Source organism: Manis pentadactyla, chromosome 7 (genome assembly GCF_030020395.1).
Source record: "Manis pentadactyla isolate mManPen7 chromosome 7, mManPen7.hap1, whole genome shotgun sequence".
Classification (NCBI taxonomy): domain Eukaryota; kingdom Metazoa; phylum Chordata; class Mammalia; order Pholidota; family Manidae; genus Manis; species Manis pentadactyla.
In genome coordinates this window covers 129434698-129453518 of record NC_080025.1, presented here as the reverse complement: position 1 = coordinate 129453518, position 18821 = coordinate 129434698, and the positions used below count along the sequence as shown (strand labels likewise).

Sequence of the window (18821 nt, the reverse complement as noted above, 5' to 3'; positions counted from 1 at the left end):
CTTCCTGGCACTTCATCTTTCTCCCATTCCTGTATCATTCACCCCAGCTACTCAAAACATCCCCCCTTCTTATTCCTGCACATCTGAGGTCCACTGCTCATGTCTCCTAGGGGCCTGGGTGAGGGTTCCAAGTGTCCTGAGGGTAACTCTTGGGCCCACCCTGCCCAGCAGCCTCATGGGCTCCTCTTTGTGCCAGCTTTTGCCGAACTGCAGACAGACATACATGAGTTGACCAGTGACCTGGATGGAGCTGGGATTCCGTTCCTGGACTACAGGACCTACACCATGCGGGTGCTGTTCCCGGGAATTGAAGACCACCCTGTCCTCCGGGACCTCGAGGTGAGAGGCAGTACTCATGGCCATGCCCTTCCCCTTTGTGGTGTTAGTGCAGGGAAAGATAGAGGTGACCTTCCAGGGCAGCTGCCTCATTTGGAAGTGAAAAGGCTGAGGCCAGGGAGGGAGTACACTTGCCCAACGTTCCCCTGCTTGCTGGCACTAGGCGGCCCCTCTGGAGGAAATGGAGCCAAGAGCGGGGATGGGAGTAGAGCCTTGGGTCCTACGGAGTCAAGGGTCCCTTGAGAATGGGATGGAAGCTGAAGAGCCTCTCCCCAACACACTGTACATAAGCACAGAGACATGGAGTCTGGAAAACAAATGCGGGGAGTTCATGGACCCTCGCTGAAAAAAACCACCATGTAAGGAATTTCATCACTTAGTTGGTGCTCAATAAATATATGTGGAAAAGATAAGTGCTGTGCTGGGAAGGGAGGTGGAGATGGGAATGATAAGATCATAACTGTCTTTTGCACCAGCGGGGACCTCGTCTTCTGAACATTTTATTCCACTTACTGTCTAGCATAGTATCTGGCTTATGCATATATTCATAATACGCTTTGCTCTGAAAGGGATTTGGAATGACTTATAACAATAAATTCCAGAAGAAAGGGAAACACATAAATGAGGAAACCAGGCCAAATAATAATCATAAGGACTAATCACTATTAGTTGATTTGCTGACTAATGTCCTGGTCCAATTTTAAGTACTTTCTGTGTCTACATTAATTTAACCTCCCAAGGGCCTTCTGAAGTAGGTGCATTCATTTCACAAGTGACCAAACCAAGGGCACAGAGAGTTCTGGGGTCACACAGCTGGGAGGGCGCAGGGCCACCATTTGAGTCCAGTGGTTAGACTTCAGAGTCTGTGGCCCCAGCGACAAGCCTGTGCACTTGGCTTCTAAGGCGCTACATCAGTATCATGTCCCATAGCTCTGGATAGTGGTTAGGATGCATGGAAGTCTCCAGCCAAAGCAACAATGAAAAATAAGATTAATTCTAGGATTTATATTGTCCAAGAAATAAAAACAGACCCATTGCTCAGGAGTCTGCAGGATTTTGCAGCTACTGAGCCCTGTGGGATGTCTACGTAGCTCTCCAAGGAGAGGTAGAGGCTATGAACCTCTGCAGTGGACACAGCAAGTCCCCTGGGACTTTGGGGCTCAGACACAGGTCTACTTGTTTGTTGAATAAAGTATGTGTGTGTTTCTGTAGAGGGAGCATGGGCTCTGCTGTCTGCTGGAGGCACCCCCCAACTCCTTAGTGGACAGATAGCAAGAGGCACTTTCAGAGCTGTGGGTAGAGAGCTCGGGTCCTCATCACTAATGAGCCTTTCCTCCCTGTCACACATCTATTTGTGTGTATGCACATGAGCATCTACACATGGGTCAGACACACAAATGAAAACACTCTCTGTATTATGACACCCTCTCTACCATTTCCTTGGTCTCTCTCTCCTTGCCTTCGTCCTCCCTCATTCCCCCTAATTTTTCTCTTTCTTAATCTTTTCTCCAGCCTCATTTTTATTTCCCTCAAAATACCCGGGTGCTCAGTCCACTGAAGTATACAAGTTAACGGCTACAGTAGACATCAGCGTGATGGAAGGAGAAGGCTGTGTGTACTTGTGGGCGGATGTGTACACTGCTGTTCCTCACTTATTTTTATAATTCTGGCTCCCCACAGAGTGCTGGGCACATAGTAGGCATGCGGGAAATGCTGACTGATTTGAATAAATGTATGTCTGTGTGTCTGCATGAATAGAGTGGGAACGGTACTCCTAGGAAGGGAAATCTTGTTTGTACATCCCCATGCCCCTCTGTAGGCAGGATGGAGAGTAATCAAAATGAGAAATCAACTAGGATGAGCATAGAAAGATATTCTCCCTCTTTCACAGGCTCAAAATTCCAAGTAGATTTCCTTTAAACACTTAACTTTTAAATCAAAAGTTTGATTTCTGAGACCATTTCAAAGCTGGCGTGCCTACAGGGCAGCCTGAATATTTGGAAGCAGCCTAGGGGCCAGCACCTCCCACACGAGGTGCTCTCTTGATGGACACACACACACTCCACACCTTTTTCTGACTGTCCCTATGGCCACATTATAAATCATGCTAGCCCCCCTTGTGTGGTCCTGCTCCTCATTTAATTCCGTATCTTAAGGCTTTTCCACATGCACTTGCATCTCCATAGATTCTCAGATGCTGAGGCCTGGTTTGGCACTGCGTTAGCACACACCCGGAGCAGTGCACTCCCAAGGGCTGCCCAGGGTGGTGGCAGGAGACTGCAGGGCTCATTCTCCCACAGGATCTCCTGGGTGGTTGTGCATGTTAAACATTGCCCTGCTCCAGAGGGCACCATTCATATGTGGCATCTCTGGAGTCGTTCAGTGCACTGCCTGCTTCACTGTCTACAGCAGCCCTGTTCACCAGGACCACAGTACAAATGATTCCCTTTCATGTCCCTTGAGAGCTGTACCAACCCCCTTGCTGGAAGTTGTTGGGATCCCTACCCCGCTTCCTCTCCCAAGGCCTTCTTGTAGGGTCAGTTACCTGAGAGAAGCAAGACACACAATTGCCGCCCAACCCCTAGGCTCATTCCTCAGTAGGTGCACGGCACCAGGTGCCTGCCTGGCAAGCTGGGCTCAACAAACAGAAACCTGAGCACCCTCACACCCACCTCAGCACCTGCATGGAGCAACTCCCTGCTTCACTGCGTGCTGCCTGGCCCTGCCTGCCATGCTCCCTGGCATCTGGGGCACCCCTAATCAGAGGCTGCCGGGGCTACAGAATGAACTGCAGCACCTTCCTCTCTCTGCCCAGAGGCTCTGAGAGCCCTTGTTCAGTACCCAATTCCCAGTCTCAGAGACCCAGAGTCCCTTCACTTCACAGTGACACTGTCCACCCCATGAGCTTGATACACTCGAGGGTGCACCCAGAGCCACAGCACCAGGAGCCGTTCGCTTCCTGCCCATCCCTCTGTCACTGGGTGTCAGATGATCTCACCCTTGGAGGGCTGTGGGAGAGAAGGTGGATTCTGATGATCACTTATGAGCTTGTTTTACTCCCAAGATGCCCTCTGGGTGGGCACCCCACCCCTGCCCCCATTACAAACCACCTCATGTCATACCATGGCCTGTTCCTCATCTGGGACCTTAAAATTTCACATCAAACCTGAGCCTTCTCTCCTTCCCTGCCTTTGTCACAAGGGGAGACTTGCTAATCCCATGCTTCTGCTCACGAAGGAGTTAACAGCTATCTTCACTAATTTCCCTGAGTTGGAGCCCTGGAGATGGTTGTTTGTCAGGCGTGGACTCTGAAGGTCACACAGATTTTTTTTTTTAACTGTGGGAACATGTACAAAACATAAAACTTGCCATTTCAACCATTGTTAAGTGTACATTACAGTGGCATTAAGTATATCCACATTATTGTGCAGCCATCACCACCATCTTTATCCAGAACTTTTCCATCTTCCCCAACTGAAAATCTGTACCCATTAAACACTAACTCCCCACTTTGTCTTCCCCCAGCCCCTGGTAACCACCGTTCTGCTTTCTGTCTCTGTGAATCTGACTACCCTTGGCACTTCTAATAAGAGGAATTGTATAGTATTTGTTCTTTTGTGACTGTTTTATTTCACTTAGCAAAATGTTTTCAAGGTTCACCCTATTGTCACATGTGACAGAATTTCTATCCTTTTAAGGCTGAATAATATTCCATTGTATGTATAAACCACATTCTGTTTATCCATTCATCTGTCAATGGACACTTGGGTTGCTTCCACCTTTTGGCTATTGTGAATAATGTTACTATGAACATGGGTGTGCAAATATCTGTTCAAGCTTCTGCTTCCAGGTATATACCCCAAACATATGGCTTTTCATTTCCATAAAACTCACTAATTAATTGCTTATAGACAGAAATCAACTTCTACTGTCCCACATCAGCCTGGGACTATGGGAGATCCAGCCTCCAATGCAAGACCCAGGGATCTTATTTTTTCCCAGCCCCTCCTTGCCACTGGAATAGTTTATCCCTGTTGGTTTTCTGAGTACTGAAACTTCCCCTGGGAAGCCATTGACTGACTTGAAGCAATGTTACCCGACCTTCTCAGCTTCTGGAATGCCTGCCTACTGGATGGGCATGAACCACAGAGGCACATGAAGGAGGTGTCTGAGAGAGTAAGCCATGAGGCCCTCTCTTTTGTGACCATATGTGTGCAGTCCAGGCGTTTGGGTAAGGGGCTGCCTAGGCACTGGGCACACACCAATCCTTTAAAGACAGAACAAACAGTACCCACACACCCCATTTTCAACCTATCATTGCCTCCTAAACTCTAACCTATTGGGTTGCAATTAAAATTTAGTATCCAGTTTTATACTCACAGACTTCAGCTAAATTATTGAACCATCTGGCGAATAAAGAAAGGCTTGTTTCAGAGTGGCATTTGCTTAGGGGGTTGGGGCTGGCAAGTTACAATGGGTAATTGTTCTGGATACTCTTTCACCAAGATACTTCTCTTCCATCTCCCCCTTCATAAAATGGGGTGGGGGATAGAATGCCTACCGTCTGCACCCCAGGAAACTGTGCCAGCACATTAGCTATCTCAGAAGCTCTTGGGTGAAACAGCCAATGGAGTAGGAGAGGGAGGGAATAAAACTGCTGCCGCTTAAGTGCGCACTATGTGTGCAAGCACTTTACATACATTATCTTATTAATGTTCATAAAACATTATGACATAGGCACTCATAATCTCATTTTATGGATGAGGCAGTAGAGCCCAGAGGTAACCGCTCTTCTCCCTGTATGCGTCGGGTAGGCTCTTGGACTCCGAACCCCATGTTGCTGACCAGGATGCTGTTTCCCATCAGGGGGCTTTGCTAACCTGTCCCCTCCAGAGCCCCAGGCTGTGCTGCTCAGAAGGCATGTGCAGCCATGGCAGGAGGTCCAGGGCATGTCCTCATGCCAAATGTGCCATCTGGCTGGCCAGTGTCCTCTCCTCCTCTCCAGGTGCCCCAGTACCAAACCCACACGTGGCTCCCCTACCCTCGATGACAGCCTCAACTGCTGGGAGGCCCTGCGTGGAGCTACAGGGAGGGCTCAGAGATGGTTTCAGTCACCTCCTAGGCTCAGAGCTGGGACTGGACATGGTGAAGGATGGGGAGGATGGATGAGGGGCCGAACAAACTTGAGGTTGGAAGTCCAGCACCACCCTTCACCAGCTGGCTGGCCTTGGGACAGCTGCAGCAGCTCCTGGGAGAGGCGTTAAGAGGGCACAGTCGCCCTCGCAAGGTCACTGGAGGGCTGCTGGAATAATGTTTGCAGAGTGCCAGCACTGGGCACTGCACATGGTGGGGTGCCCAAGAAGTGGCATTATCTGTTGTCACTAGGACAAGTTGTAGATACTGTTCTGAGGGGTTTGGAAGGCAGTGGAAGTATCAGGGGGCAGTCACAGAGTTGGGAGGACGATCAACGGGAGACAGACAGCTGGGCAGATTGAGGCCTGTGCTGGTGGCGAGGTGAGGCTGCTGAGTCCCCTTGTCCTTCCCCGGTCAGCCCCCCGGGGATTGGGGAACCAGAAGCCAGGCAGGAGGGGCTGTGCCGAGAGCTAGGATGAGCTGCCACGGGGCCCTCGCAGCACCGCCCTGGCTCTGGCCAGTTCCCATCTCCCCCCTGAGCACTGCTTCCCACGCGGCCTTCCAACCACCAGCACCACAGCAAAGGAAATGGAAATGGACCCGATTGGGAAACATGCATGTTTCCTTCCAGCTTCCAGACCTGTGGGAGCTGCCGGCGCCAGGCAACTAGAGTTCAATGCCAGCACTTCTCTGCCCAGTTCAGGGTGGACCCACAGGGTTCCTGCCACTGAAGGGGCCTCCTGGCTGACTATCCCAGGGCAGGGCCTGGGTCTGACTGGTCTCTGCCTCTGGTTAGCACCTTCCCCCAAGCCCGGGACAGGGGGCAGCTCAGTGAGTGAGTGACATGAACGCTCTGGCTCTGCATCTGCCACCTTCTTGGCCTTTGGCAAAGAGCGTCTCTCTGGCTGCCTCTGTCTTCCCCGCTTTAACACCTCTAGAGTAAAGCAGGATAAAATTGCTGCCATTTAGTAAATTCAACTGTGTGTCGTGCTGCACACTTCAGCCTTTTCACACATGGTCCCTTCATGTTCACAAGAGCCCCAGGGGATGGCAGGACATGATGCTGACTGCCTGGGTGCCCAGCCTTGCTCTGATACCTCTGTCTTGGGGTTTTGGGAAAGTCCCTTATTGTGATGAGGCTCTGGAATAATAGCAGTACCTACCTTATGGGGTGTTGTGTGGAATAAATGGGCTCATATTTCTAAAGCATGCAGAACAGTGCTCAGCATAGATGTTCCATAGAGTAAGATCTTTATAGATGTTAACTGTGATTCCTTCATTGGTTGATGGAGAAACTGAGTCTTCTCAGAGTCCCATAACTAGTAAATGGCTGTGACAGAGCTAACCCACTCTAACTGGTTCTGAAGCTGTGTTCCGCACTGCCCTGTATATAACATTCCTTCCAGAGATCTGGCCCATCCACCCCCGCAGAGCACGCAGCCCGGGAGACGGCACCTCCATGCGTCCTCCAGCACCCCACTGCGTGAGACACCCTGCTCTGTGTTTACAGAGGGCTTCCCCTCAAGGGCAGAGGCTATGCTTTAGTTTTTAAGTCAACATTTTGTTTTAATGGAAGAATACACATAGAGCAATGCATAAATTGTCAGCACACAGCTCAGTACATTCTCCCTGAGTGAACACGCCATCAAGCCTGCACACAGGTCAAGAGGCAGAACATTGCCAGCCCTGCAGATGTCCCCCGTGTGCCCCCCTCCAGATCACAGCCACCCCCCAGAGTAAACATTTTTCCTACCATCATTGATTAATGTTAATTGTTTTTTTAAAAATCTTTATCTAAGTGGTATTATATGATACGGCTTCTTTTATGTCTGACTCTTTTCATTCAATGTCTGCAAGTTTCATCTCTGTTCCTACGATAGCCGTAGGCCTGTGGTTCCCATTTCTGTTTGGTAGTCCATTGGGTGCATATACCAGTTCCTCAAGTCATTCGTTGTTGCTGGACATCTGGCTGCTTCCCGTTTAGGGCCATCACACTTAGTCCCCTTTGTGGTGCATGTCTGGGCTGCATCCTCTGTGTCTGGCTCAGTCGCCAGCTCGTGTTTGCTGAGTGGCTGGTATACCCTTGTAGGGATCTCCCGATCAGCAGAAGCAGCAGGCAGGAAGGTAAAACCTTCCTCTCCGCCTTCCCCTGGATGGAGCAGGGTCTCAGAGGGAGTCCCTACAAACAGCAGGTTAGGGAGAGCCTGCAAGACTGTTGGGCTTAATCATCCCCCTTTTTCAAGATTGGGGTGAATGAACATGGGGCCCTGGGAGACACGAATAGATTTGCCCTGTGTTACACAGGGTGGTGAGAGAGCCCAGGCAGAGCCTGGGAGTCCTGACTCTGAGGCCACCAGCTGTCAACAGGCCCCACATGGCCAGAGAAGGGTCAGCAGTAGGTTAGCTGGGGCCTCGGGCCTCGTGATCCCTCCGCCAGGTTGGAAGCTACAGCAGCCCCAGCCTCCTGGAGTCCCCACCGGGGGGCTCTGGCGGTCTACAGGGCATGGGGCCCCTCCTCAACTCTGCATTACCACCAGGGAAGAGTTCAGCCTGTGGTCTGGCAGAGTGGGTTCCAATCCCAGTACCGCCGTTACTGAGGGTGATTCTCTCTGTCTCCAGTGGTTCGTCCCTAAACCAGTCCCTGGGCCGACAGCGGTTAAGGAAATACCTAGCCTGGGGCCTGGTCCTAGACAAGGACTTGATGGCATCAGCCTGGTGGGCTCTGGCCTGAGTAGTGGGAGAGTGGTGGGGTGGGAGGGGGGCAGACAGGGGGTCACCAGGCCCGGCCAGCCCCCACCTCTCAGTGGCAGTCAGGACTCCCCGGGCTCCTCCGCAGGTTCCAGGCTACCGGCAGGAGCGTGTGGAGAAAGGCCTGAAGCTCTTTGCTCAGCTGATCAACAACAAGGTGTTCCTGCTGTCCTTCATCCGCACACTCGAGTCTCAGCGCAGCTTCTCCATGCGCGACCGTGGCAACGTGGCCTCGCTCATCATGACGGTGCTGCAGAGCAAGCTGGAGTACGCCACCGACGTGCTGAAGCAGCTGCTGGCCGACCTCATCGACAAGAACCTGGAGAGCAAGAACCACCCCAAGCTGCTGCTGAGGAGGTGAGGGCATGACCGAGTGCGGGAGGGTGGCGGAGGTCAGAGAGCCCCGCCAGCCCACCCACCCGGCCTGGCTCCGGCTCTCCAGGGAGACCCGGGGAGCTCCCAGGGGCAGCCAGGGTCCCTGAGGCCAGGCACTGACCTGCCCGGAGGCCAGGGGGCATCCCCGCCCTTGCAGAAGAATCTGCCCATTATGTCAGTGCCCAGAGCTCGACCATAGCCCCTCTGCTCCCTGTTGCTTTTCTTCTGCCTCAGTATCTGCTCCCCATTCTCCTCTCTCTGCCCATATACTCCTCTGATTTGGGCCCTTTCCACTGGAATTCTTCTCTCCTGGAAAATGCAAAGGTCAGTTTTCGTGCCGTGGCCTTATGTAAATCAGAACTTGAATTGGAAGTGATACCCCAGGGCCTCTCTGGAAACCCACTTCACCATCTCAAGGTGACAAACATGAGCCCCTTGTAGCTCTCACTGCTGTCCAGGGTCATTAGCGGGAGTGTCACCTGGAAGCTTGTTGGAAATGCAGAATCTCAGGTCCCGCCCCACACCCACTGGATCAGAATCTACACTTTAATGAGAAACCTAGGTGAAGTGTATGCGTATGAAAGTTTGGGAAGCGCTGGTCCAGCCTGTGTTCAAGGCCGTCAGTGGGACCTGCCTGATGCGATGCAGCAGGTGTCCCTGGCGCCTGCCACGGCTTTGCACGGGTCCAGGCCCACTGCTCCACACCCTTGGAAGTCTCATCCTCAACACTGTTGAAACTTGAATGGTCACATGTCAAGATGTATAGAGACTCTGATTGTATCCATACTCCCATTTGAACTTCCCAGCTACTTCAAGGCCATTTCTCTTCTAGGCTGTTATTCCAAGGTCTTTAGCCTTTGTGTAGATGAAGGTGGAAAACTCCCACATCAAGCCTGTTCATCCCACTCTCTGCTTAGAGCACCCCTGTACTGTCTGCCTCTGCCTGCCTCCTGCCTTCCTCTGGGTCTGAGGCACAGCCTCCCTCTTAGTCCAGTAGATGGACTTGGCTTCCAGAAGTGTTTACTTCAGGGTTTTTCCTGGTACGGTGGGCATTTGCCTGCACAGCTGCGAAAGGTTGCTACACATAGGAGCAATCAACAGCTTTGGAACCAGCAAGGTAGATCATTTTGATTTTTGTTTTACTTTCACCACGCAGCCACCCACTGGCATAATTCTAGGGCTGCCACTGCCTGCCAGAGCTCCCACTGACAATTCCCCGCGTGGTCTCGCTCTGTATCTGTGTGTCTCCTGTCTTGTTTCCCATTCACTCTCTCCCAGATGGCCCCTCCCTCTTCTGCTGTCCTCCACCTCCTCTTCTTCTTCGTGCCCTTGGCCCCCTTCTCTTCTCATCTCAGCTCTGTTTTGTGATGGCAACTGTGGCTTCCAACTCTATCCAAACATACCTGGATGTGCCGGTTTCTCTCTGGAGCTGGCCACACACTTTGTGCAAGTGTGAATGGAGTTGGGTTTCCTCTAAGTGGATGTAACCAAAAGCGTCAGGCTTTGGAAGTTTGCTTCCAAAGTAAAATAATAAATGGACTTGGGTAGAAGCAAGAAAGATGCAGGTTGGACTCAAGTAGGAACTTCCTGTCATTGCAAATGACACACTAGAAGGGTTCTCAGGCGATGTTCCAGCAGACGTGGAAGCCTTTGCATAGGACAGTTTGGGCATCTCTTGGGGTGAGTTAGGCGTACAGCATCACTTTGCTGTCAGCTCCGAAAATCTTCAGCTTCCGTCTCGGGGTCAGTCTAACCTCTCTGGTCTTCTCACCATGATCTGCTTCTCTTGACACCTTTCTCTCTATCCCCTTCCAAAATGGTATCTTCTCAAATTATTTTGTTTTTCTTTTCTCATTCAGAAGAACTATAAAGTTCACCAGGGCTGTACTGCCCAGTGTTACAATTGTGAGCAGTATGTGACTATTAAAATCTAAACTAATTAAAGGTAAATAGAATTAAAAATTCAGCTCCTTGGGCACATGAGCCGCATTTCAAGAGCTCAGGCATGTGTGGCTGGTGGCCGCCACATCAGACAGCAGAGGTGAGAGCGTTTCCATCACTGCAGAACGTGCTGTTGGATGGCACTGCTCCAACTCTCCCGCCCCAAACCCAGCTGGGAGCCTGACACCCAGAATGTCCTCTGCCAGCTTTGTAGACAAAGCTTGTCTTATTATTGCGGGGTGTCTGGGAATCCATGGAACTCAAGTATTCTTTAGGATGCCAAGATGGGCCTGAAAACCTTAAGTGACAAGATCAGTGCAGGCTTCTCTTGCTGCCTTCCCCGCATTGGGGTCTGACCAGCTGTCTCTGTCTTTGTCTTGCTCTGCTGGGCCCCTCGACGACTGATGACAGGACTGAGTCAGTGGCTGAGAAGATGTTGACCAATTGGTTCACTTTCCTACTCTACAAATTCCTCAAGGTATGATTGAATTGTGGGGTTATCTCTGGCTCTGCCACAGTTACCCCTGTCAGCCTGGCACCCAGCTGGTCTTCCCCAGCCTGCCCCATTTCCCTGCTCAGCCCCCAAGTCCACACTCCCCTGCGGCTGCCTCTTAGACTCCCACCAAGAAATGCAGTGCCCCCTCATTGAGGGAACAGAGCCCCGCAGTGAGTCCCAGCCTGAGCCACGGTCCCCGCAGGCTGCCTTCCCAGGGCTGGGGCTGGTGAGCCTTGGAGAGGACCCTGCGTGGGCCCTAAAGATAAATTTCCATTTAAGCAATTAAAAATTGCTTAAATTTTAACAATTCACCTTTTATTTGTCTGCTTGCTCTCTTCCTCTCCCAGCCCCAGCCTTACTGAGGCTGATAAGGGCCCCAGGCAGGTACAGCGGCCGCCTGTGGCGGCAGATAAGCCTATGGTGTGCCTGGGTGGTAGAAGGGCCACTCGTTCCAATTGTTAACTTGTTGTCTAAGGAGTTCATGCCACGGAGGACTGACCTCTGTCTCCTGATGGGGCTGCGGAGAAAGCAGGGTGCAGTGAGGTAGGGAGAGAGGGGGCTAGGAGGAAGGGAAGCCCAAGAGCAAGCCCCAGGGCAGTGGTGGGAAAGGGCAGAATGGAAGAAGACCCTGGCCAGAGAGCCAGGAGAAATGCACGTCTGCAAGGGAGTGGAACGCAAAGAGCAGTGCCATGGGGGCAGGAGAGGAGAACTGAAGCAGACAAGTGGAGGGCAGCCTTCCGGAGAAACAGGGCCTCCTGAGGGCTGGGCTCTGCACCTGTGGTCCAGAGCCCGCCCAGCACGGTTCTCCTCCGTGACCAGGAGTGTGCTGGGGAGCCCCTCTTCTCGCTGTTCTGTGCCATCAAGCAGCAGATGGAGAAGGGGCCCATCGACGCCATCACGGGGGAGGCCCGCTACTCTCTGAGTGAGGACAAGCTTATCCGGCAGCAGATCGACTACAAGACCCTGGTGAGCCAGCCTCATGGCTTTTCCCTGTGGCTCTGGTGGGTGGGCTTTGGTCCTGCACAGCTTGGCCCAGCCGAGGGGATGGTGATGGAAATGCTGAAAGCCACCCTCCAGTTCTGCCCACTGCACGGGTCCAGCCAGGTGCTCTACCTGTGCCTGCCACCCCAGGGCATCTGGATTTGGGGGCCATCTGAGCAACACTTCAGCAAAAGACTACTGTGGTTCCAGGCCAGTGTACTGAACTGTGGGGCCACGGGCCTGCCGACAGCTGGCCTACTGACCCGCTGAATGAACTCGTTCTCATGTGTCCTGCCAGCATGGAGAGCGAACAGTGCCATGCAGATAGCAGGTGGGGGGCACTAGAAGAAGAAACTGGGAAGAGTCTCTCATGGTTCTGAAGCCCATCTCTGCTCATTAGTCTACATTCAAACATGCCATGACCAGAGCTGCAGAACACAAGGTCAGGATAGCCTAGTGGTTAACGTGTTTGTCCAGGGAAACATGGGGATCCACTCTATCAAGGTTAGACCCCCTTTCTTGATGGAAGCAGTCACCCTAGGCAGCAAAGCTCAGCATGCAGGAGCTCAGGGTTTGGATACAGACAGACCTGGGTTAGAGCCCTCAGCCTGCTGCTGACTGGCTGGGTAACCTGAGGCACTTGCTTTGAGTTTAGGTTTATTTGGAAAAATGTGGGTATATATATAGAATCTACCAAAACAGGGACAGAGGTAGTATATTGTCCCACTCAAAGCTGTCCATGGTCTGGAGTGAGATAAGGTGCCCAAGGCACCGAGCCCAGCGTCAGCCCTCCCCTCGGCCCACTGCCTCTGTCCCACCCTGCCTGCTGGCTCCAGGTCATGAAGCTCACTCTGGGGCTATTTTTGGAGAGAGCTGTATCTCCCACCAGGCCTTCTCTAGGAAAGGGGAGAGAAAGAGGAAGGAAGGGGGGTGGGGAAGGGAGAAAATAAGATGAACGATGAGTGTGGGGGTGATGCACAGGTGGCGCCCAGGACAGGAGGCCAGGGAACAGCTGGGATTTAAAATGCACTTATGGAGTGATGAGGCACAGGACAGTCCAGGCTGGCCAGGGCAGAGCCGGGCAGGAGCAGGGAGCCGAGGTTGTCCCAGACCACGAGGCCAGCTGGGGAGGTGCTCCCTGCGGCTGGGGTAGCATGACCGCGATGCCCCTACCCCCTCCATCTCCAGAGGGCCCAGAATCCCGACAGGCATCCTCACATTTGCTGGGCTTGGCTAGCTGATGAGACTTCAAAGGGGCGGCGTGAGGTTGGAGGCCCCAGCCTCCTTGCAGTCTTGGTGTGCTCTGGAGGAGAGAGGCCGATTAAAATGGGAGAGGGAGAAAACATCTTCCAAAAATAGAGACCTTACTAGATTTCTTAATGAGCTAGGACTACCACTGAAACATCTCCTGCCTGATTTCACCTCCTCCTTCCCCAGTATCGAATCCGACACAATGAGCTGCAATAACGCTCTGTCCCCAGATTGCAGCATCTTTTATTCCAGAGGCCAAACTATTGTTAGCACACTGAGCCTGGTTTCAGATGACTGGACTTGAAGAGAATGTGAGGAAATCGGAGTGGGCCAGGGAAGTGCGCCCACTAGGGTGGAAGCATGTGGGAGCCAGGCGCCGGAGGAAGGGGGAAAGACTCTGTGATTGTTTTGCCCACAGAAGGAATGGCTGCGAGGAGATTTAATAGCCTGTGAAAGGAACCCCTGCACACAGAAGGGGGTGCAGCCCCGTGGCTGGCAAGGAGGGGGAAGGAAAGAGTGTGAGAGCCGCAGAGGGGCTGACCTGAGGCTCCCAGGGGCAGGGGCTCAGTGAAATGGCAGGAAGCCAGGGAACTCAGCAGTGGCCAGAGAAGCCCAGGGAGCTGTGGGCCAAAGGATGGTAACGCTGACCTGGGCAGGAGGGATGACCACAGAGAGTGTCACAGCCACAGAGAGGCTTGGGTGTCACTTTACAGTCAGGTGCCCCTTTAAAGTGTTGAGTGGCTCACTGGATTGAAACCAGACCGGCACGGCCTGCAGCCCTGCAGTGAGGGCCCCTCTGCATCACCACGCGGCCCACTGAGCCTGGCTGTTCACCTGTTACAGGGCAGAATCCCAGGCCCCATCCTAGACTTCCGAGTCAGAATCTACATTTTAACAAAACCCCTCAGTGATTTTACTCATATTAAGGCTTGAGGAGCACTGACCTACCAGAAAAACACTGGGCAGTTTGCACAGAAACTAGCCAGGGGGCACAGGAGTGGGCGTAGGGAAGGGAACTTCTGGGCGGAGCTGTGGCCTGGTCAGTGGCCAGGGAGCACTGTCCCTCAGTGGGGTCACTGCTTCTCCCCTGGATGCCCTGAAGCATCCCATGGAGTTTTCATAGCGCCACCATGAGACCCCTGCGGCGAGTGGAAATGTCCGAAGAGCAAAGTTGGGGGGACAGCCTCTGCCTCACCATCTCTCAGTGGGGGAGCCTGGAAAGAACTGTGTTGCTGCATCTGGGAGGCTGAGCCACCCCATCATGGACCAGAGGACAGGGCAGTACATAGCCTCAGGCTGTGCTCGGCCACTGAGTCCAGGAAGGCTTTAGAAGGAAGGAGTGGCTGGAGAGGGCACTCAGAAGGGACACACGGTCCAGGCTCCTTTCACCATTGTTTTCAATTTAGGACATTTTGAAGGTGAGAGTTTGCTTTTATAGATTTAGGAGGGTTTTTTTTCTTTTAATGGAATAAGCATGTTCCCATTTAAGCTCATAGCAGTCTGGTTGCTAATGAAAGGCAGGTGTCTAGGGGCCAGGGTTCTGATTGCCACCACATGGAGCAGGGTGAGCTAGGGGTGGAAAAGGCCTGTCGTCTGAGTCTGCGAACCAGACGTGCTGTTGGGAAATGCTTGGGGGGTGCCACGAAGATCAGAGGGGGAGACACACGGAGGGCTCAGGCAGCGGGGTCAGAGGACAGCTTCGGGAGCTAGAACGGCATGGCCATGCGGCAGCACCCAGGCCCCACCAGACCCGCCCCGTTCCACTGTGGGCCACCCAGGAGCCACACCAGCTCATCCACGTAGAGAGAGCCCACTCAGAACAGCAAGAGAAGAAAAGCCTTTGGAAATGACCCAGAACTTTTCAAAGGAAAAAACACAGTTGGTGCTTTAAGCAGAGTCTTAACTTTTCCAACAAATTCCACAAAGAGAGACTGAGGCCCTGAGCCAGGGTGGCCTCTTCCCCTAACAAGGTTCCAGGTTCAGAGCCAAGAAGGGATCTCAGGTGGCTTGAACCTACAGTTTTGAAAGGGCACCTTTTTATTTTTAAAGAACACATTAAGCTTCTTATGCATTCTCCAACTTCTAATCAGCATGAAACCCTCACAAAAATGGAAGCTTATGAAATCTTGAGAAAGGATCCAGATTGTCATTCATGTGAGTGTATGAGAGGGAGTGACAAGAAAGACTGACACACGCAGGCAGGGCTCTGTGTGTGCACAGAGGGAGCGTGAGCATGCATGCCTTAGTGTCCCTTCTCTGCCGATGGCCCCTCACTGCCTCCACCTACCTGGACACGGTTCCCTTTGAAAAAAATCAGGATTTTAATGAAGTTTGCTATGACAGGGAGTCAGGTGTGCAGCTCCTATTTCTGTAATGACACTGAAGCCACGGAGCTTTCCTGCTGCTGTCTGGACTGGGAGGCTTGGTGGGAACCCAGTTGGGATGGGGTCGCCCACCCTCTCCAGTCCAACCTGCAGAGGCAGAGCCATTCAAAACAGGATCCCAGGATGCTGTTCGCAATCTTGGAGCTCTTCTTGCTGCCCGACCTCCTGCACCACCTCTCCTCCCACCTCCCCCAGGTCCTGAGCTGTGTCAACCCAGATAATGCCAACAGCCCCGAGATCCCAGTGAAGATCCTCAACTGCGACACCATTACTCAAGTCAAGGAGAAGATTCTGGATGCCATCTTCAAGAATGTTCCCTGCTCCCACCGCCCCAAGGCTGCAGATATGGACCTGGGTGAGTAGGCTGCCTACCCAGGGAGCTATCCTTGAACTGGTCGGAAGCACCCTCACAGACCAGTGGCGCCCTGTGCAGGGAGCAGGTGTGCACAGCCCCCAGGAGCCCAGGGGGTATGCCTCCCTGGCCACTTAGTCAGCGATAAGCAGAGAAGGGGGCTCCACTCTGCTGGTGATCCAACTGCCTGGGGGTCTTTTGAGTAGAGCGTGTCATATCTGCAGTGAAGGGGATTTAGTCTGAGTCTGTATTGTCCAACCCTTGCCACCGCCTTTGTGCCCCCAGGCTCTTCCCTTCCCCTCTGTCCTGTGCCTGTAATTTTTGCTGACTACCTAAGACCAAAGAGATCTGGGTCAGAAACGGAGGATGGAGAGAGAGAATAGAGAACAATGAGATGTGACACCCTACTGGGGAGCAGGACAATATTTCATTTGAATGTTCCGTGAATAGATTGCATAGCCTACATAAACAAGGGCATGCCACTCAGGGCCAAGTGTACTTAGATCCAGCTGTGGTTTGCCTGAGTGTTTAATAAGATATCATCCTGGGGAAAGCCTAGCGGGGAGCCCCAGGCTCTAAAGAGGCCAGGGCTGAGGAGAGGCAGTTTGGCATGGAGGGATCGGACTCCGTCACACCTGAATTTGAGTCCTGGCTGTGTAGGCATGTTCAAGTCACTTATCCTTTCTGTGCCTTAGTCTCCTTGCCTATAAAGTGGAGGTAATAATAGTATCTGCCTTGTTGTAAGAATGATGTGAAATGATGCGTGTAGAGGCCTCAGGCAGTGCCTGGCCCATAGTGCACACTCAGTAAGTCCCGGCTGCCGCTGTTACTGGTAAGGAAATGGTACAGGGCTGTTTGTCGGTCCTGGGCCTGGAGAGAAAGGCGTTGTAGTGTTTGTGCCTGTGTCTGGAGATGTGTGGCGACACAGAGGTGGGGAGGACCTCCAGAGGCCCCTAATCTGTCCATCTGTCCTCTAAGCTGGCTTCAGCTAAGCCATCCAAGACAGCTGCACATCTACACTATTTTCTAAATCCACAGGGACTTTTCACCCCTCCCACTGCATCAGCCCACCTCTCCCTAAATTCTGATGTGTAAAGAACTCAGGACAGGGAGTTCTGCTAGCTCGCCTCAGTTCTTACTGCTTTACTTAACCCCATCTCCTCTTGCTTGGCTCTTGGTGGGATGTGCTTGGCCCCGTGCCTGGAGCTCTGATGCCCTGGGAGCAAGCCTGGGCAAGCATGTGCTCCCCTCCCTTTGGAGCTATCTCTGTGCACACTGTTTCTGGGACAAGGAGGAAGCATATGGGAGAGCTGGTGGGGTGGGGGTGGGGTAAGTGTCCACATATTCACCCCGGGCACTGGTCCCTAGAGCTGGAGTGACATTTGTGTCTGCATGCGTGTAGTTCCGCTGCCGTGAAGATCTACAGCTGATGAAGTGAAGGGGCCTGTTATGGACCCAGTGGGAAAGGAAGCCCTCATGTTCCCCACCCCCAAACAATTAAGAGGGTTGCTCCATAATGGGTTTCTCAGGGAGAGTGGAGTGTACCAGGGTATCCAGGTAGCCCCACCAGTCCTTCTGTTTGTTTGTGGGGGCCATGGCAGGGTCCACCCTTGGCTTTTCGGTGTCCTATCTGCAAAATGGGTTGGAAGGAGAACCCTCACATAGTGGGGCCGAGAGGAGGAGCTGTGAAAGCAACTTTCATGCTGGAGGACAGATTGGGAAATGGAGTGCTGGGACACAGAAAGAGCTCCTGTGTGAGGTACATAGAGAACTGTGTGCTTCTTGTGCTTGGAGCGGGGTGAGTGCTCATGAAAGAGCAGCAGGTGGCTACCTAAGCCTCCACATAAAGCATCAAGACAACAGTTTTTGCACCAAACACCTGTTCCTCACCAGAAAAGGGCGCATTAAACCTGATGGAGCTCTGGAAGGGTGGGAGCCAGTGTTTTCCAATGTTATCTTTTAACCCCAAGCTAAGGGCCCTCTGGAAGCAGATTCAGGGGCCACCCCTTTGGCACCTGCTTCGTTTCCCACAGAGAGACCACTTCATGGCTGGTAGATGCTGCTCAGGACCAGCCCTCGCCTGCCTAGAATCCATGCACCCTGAGCTTGCGAGGAGCTGCTTGTTAGCTTTCAAATTGCTCCCTTAGAAGGCCTGGGGGCGCCAGCCCAGCAAAGCAGATCGCTAGTAAGGAGATGTAAAGCACCCCACAGCCATGACGGTGAGCCACCCAGACAGCTGTGGCCACTTCCTGCCATCCGCCACGTGTGAAGGAAGCCCAAATGCCACAAAGCAACTGGGACCTCCCTGAGGGTTGCACACTCTCAGGCTAGAGGCTGCTCAGGCCAGGGAAAGGCCACCTGCCCCCCAGGAGGGCTGGGTCTCCTGTGACACAGCGCTCACCACGACCACCATGCTTCATATCCCGAGAACAAAGGGGCCACTCTTCCAGCACAGGTGCTGCTGGGGAAGCCCCAGGGCCCCCCAGCAGGACAAAGGCCTTGCAGCACTAACGGCAAAGGGGAGAAGGAAAGAAGGGAGACCTCAGGCTCCATTCCACTGGGAAAGGGGTGTCATGCTGAACTCCTCACAAAAGCCTCCCCATGGTGAATCACCTTCTGAGGAGTGTCCTTTATTTCTATTAAGTCCAGGGTGCGGAGCTGCCCGCAAAGCTCTGGCCTCCTTTCTACCAAAGCCAGATTGTACAACACGGAAAACAGGGTCTCCTCAGAGACTCCAGTGCTCCTTCCACACAGTTCAGCTCAGTCTAATGGCCCCAGGGGAAGGAGCAGCAAGGTGAGTTTTTCCCGGTATAGGAAAAAGTGC

General features: G+C 52.9%; 1 protein-coding gene across 1 annotated transcript in view; it reads left to right on the top strand.

Moving 5' to 3' along the window:
• PLXNA4 (plexin A4) overlaps window positions 1–18821 on the top strand; it is a 441960-nt gene that overhangs the window by 397390 nt on the left and 25749 nt on the right. Inside the window, exons 21-25 of the mRNA XM_057504773.1 lie at window positions 197–339; window positions 8306–8574; window positions 10945–11011; window positions 11849–11995; window positions 15841–16000. Coding sequence (XP_057360756.1) covers window positions 197–339; window positions 8306–8574; window positions 10945–11011; window positions 11849–11995; window positions 15841–16000 — 786 coding nt within the window. The remainder of the gene's footprint in view (window positions 1–196; window positions 340–8305; window positions 8575–10944; window positions 11012–11848; window positions 11996–15840; window positions 16001–18821) is intronic.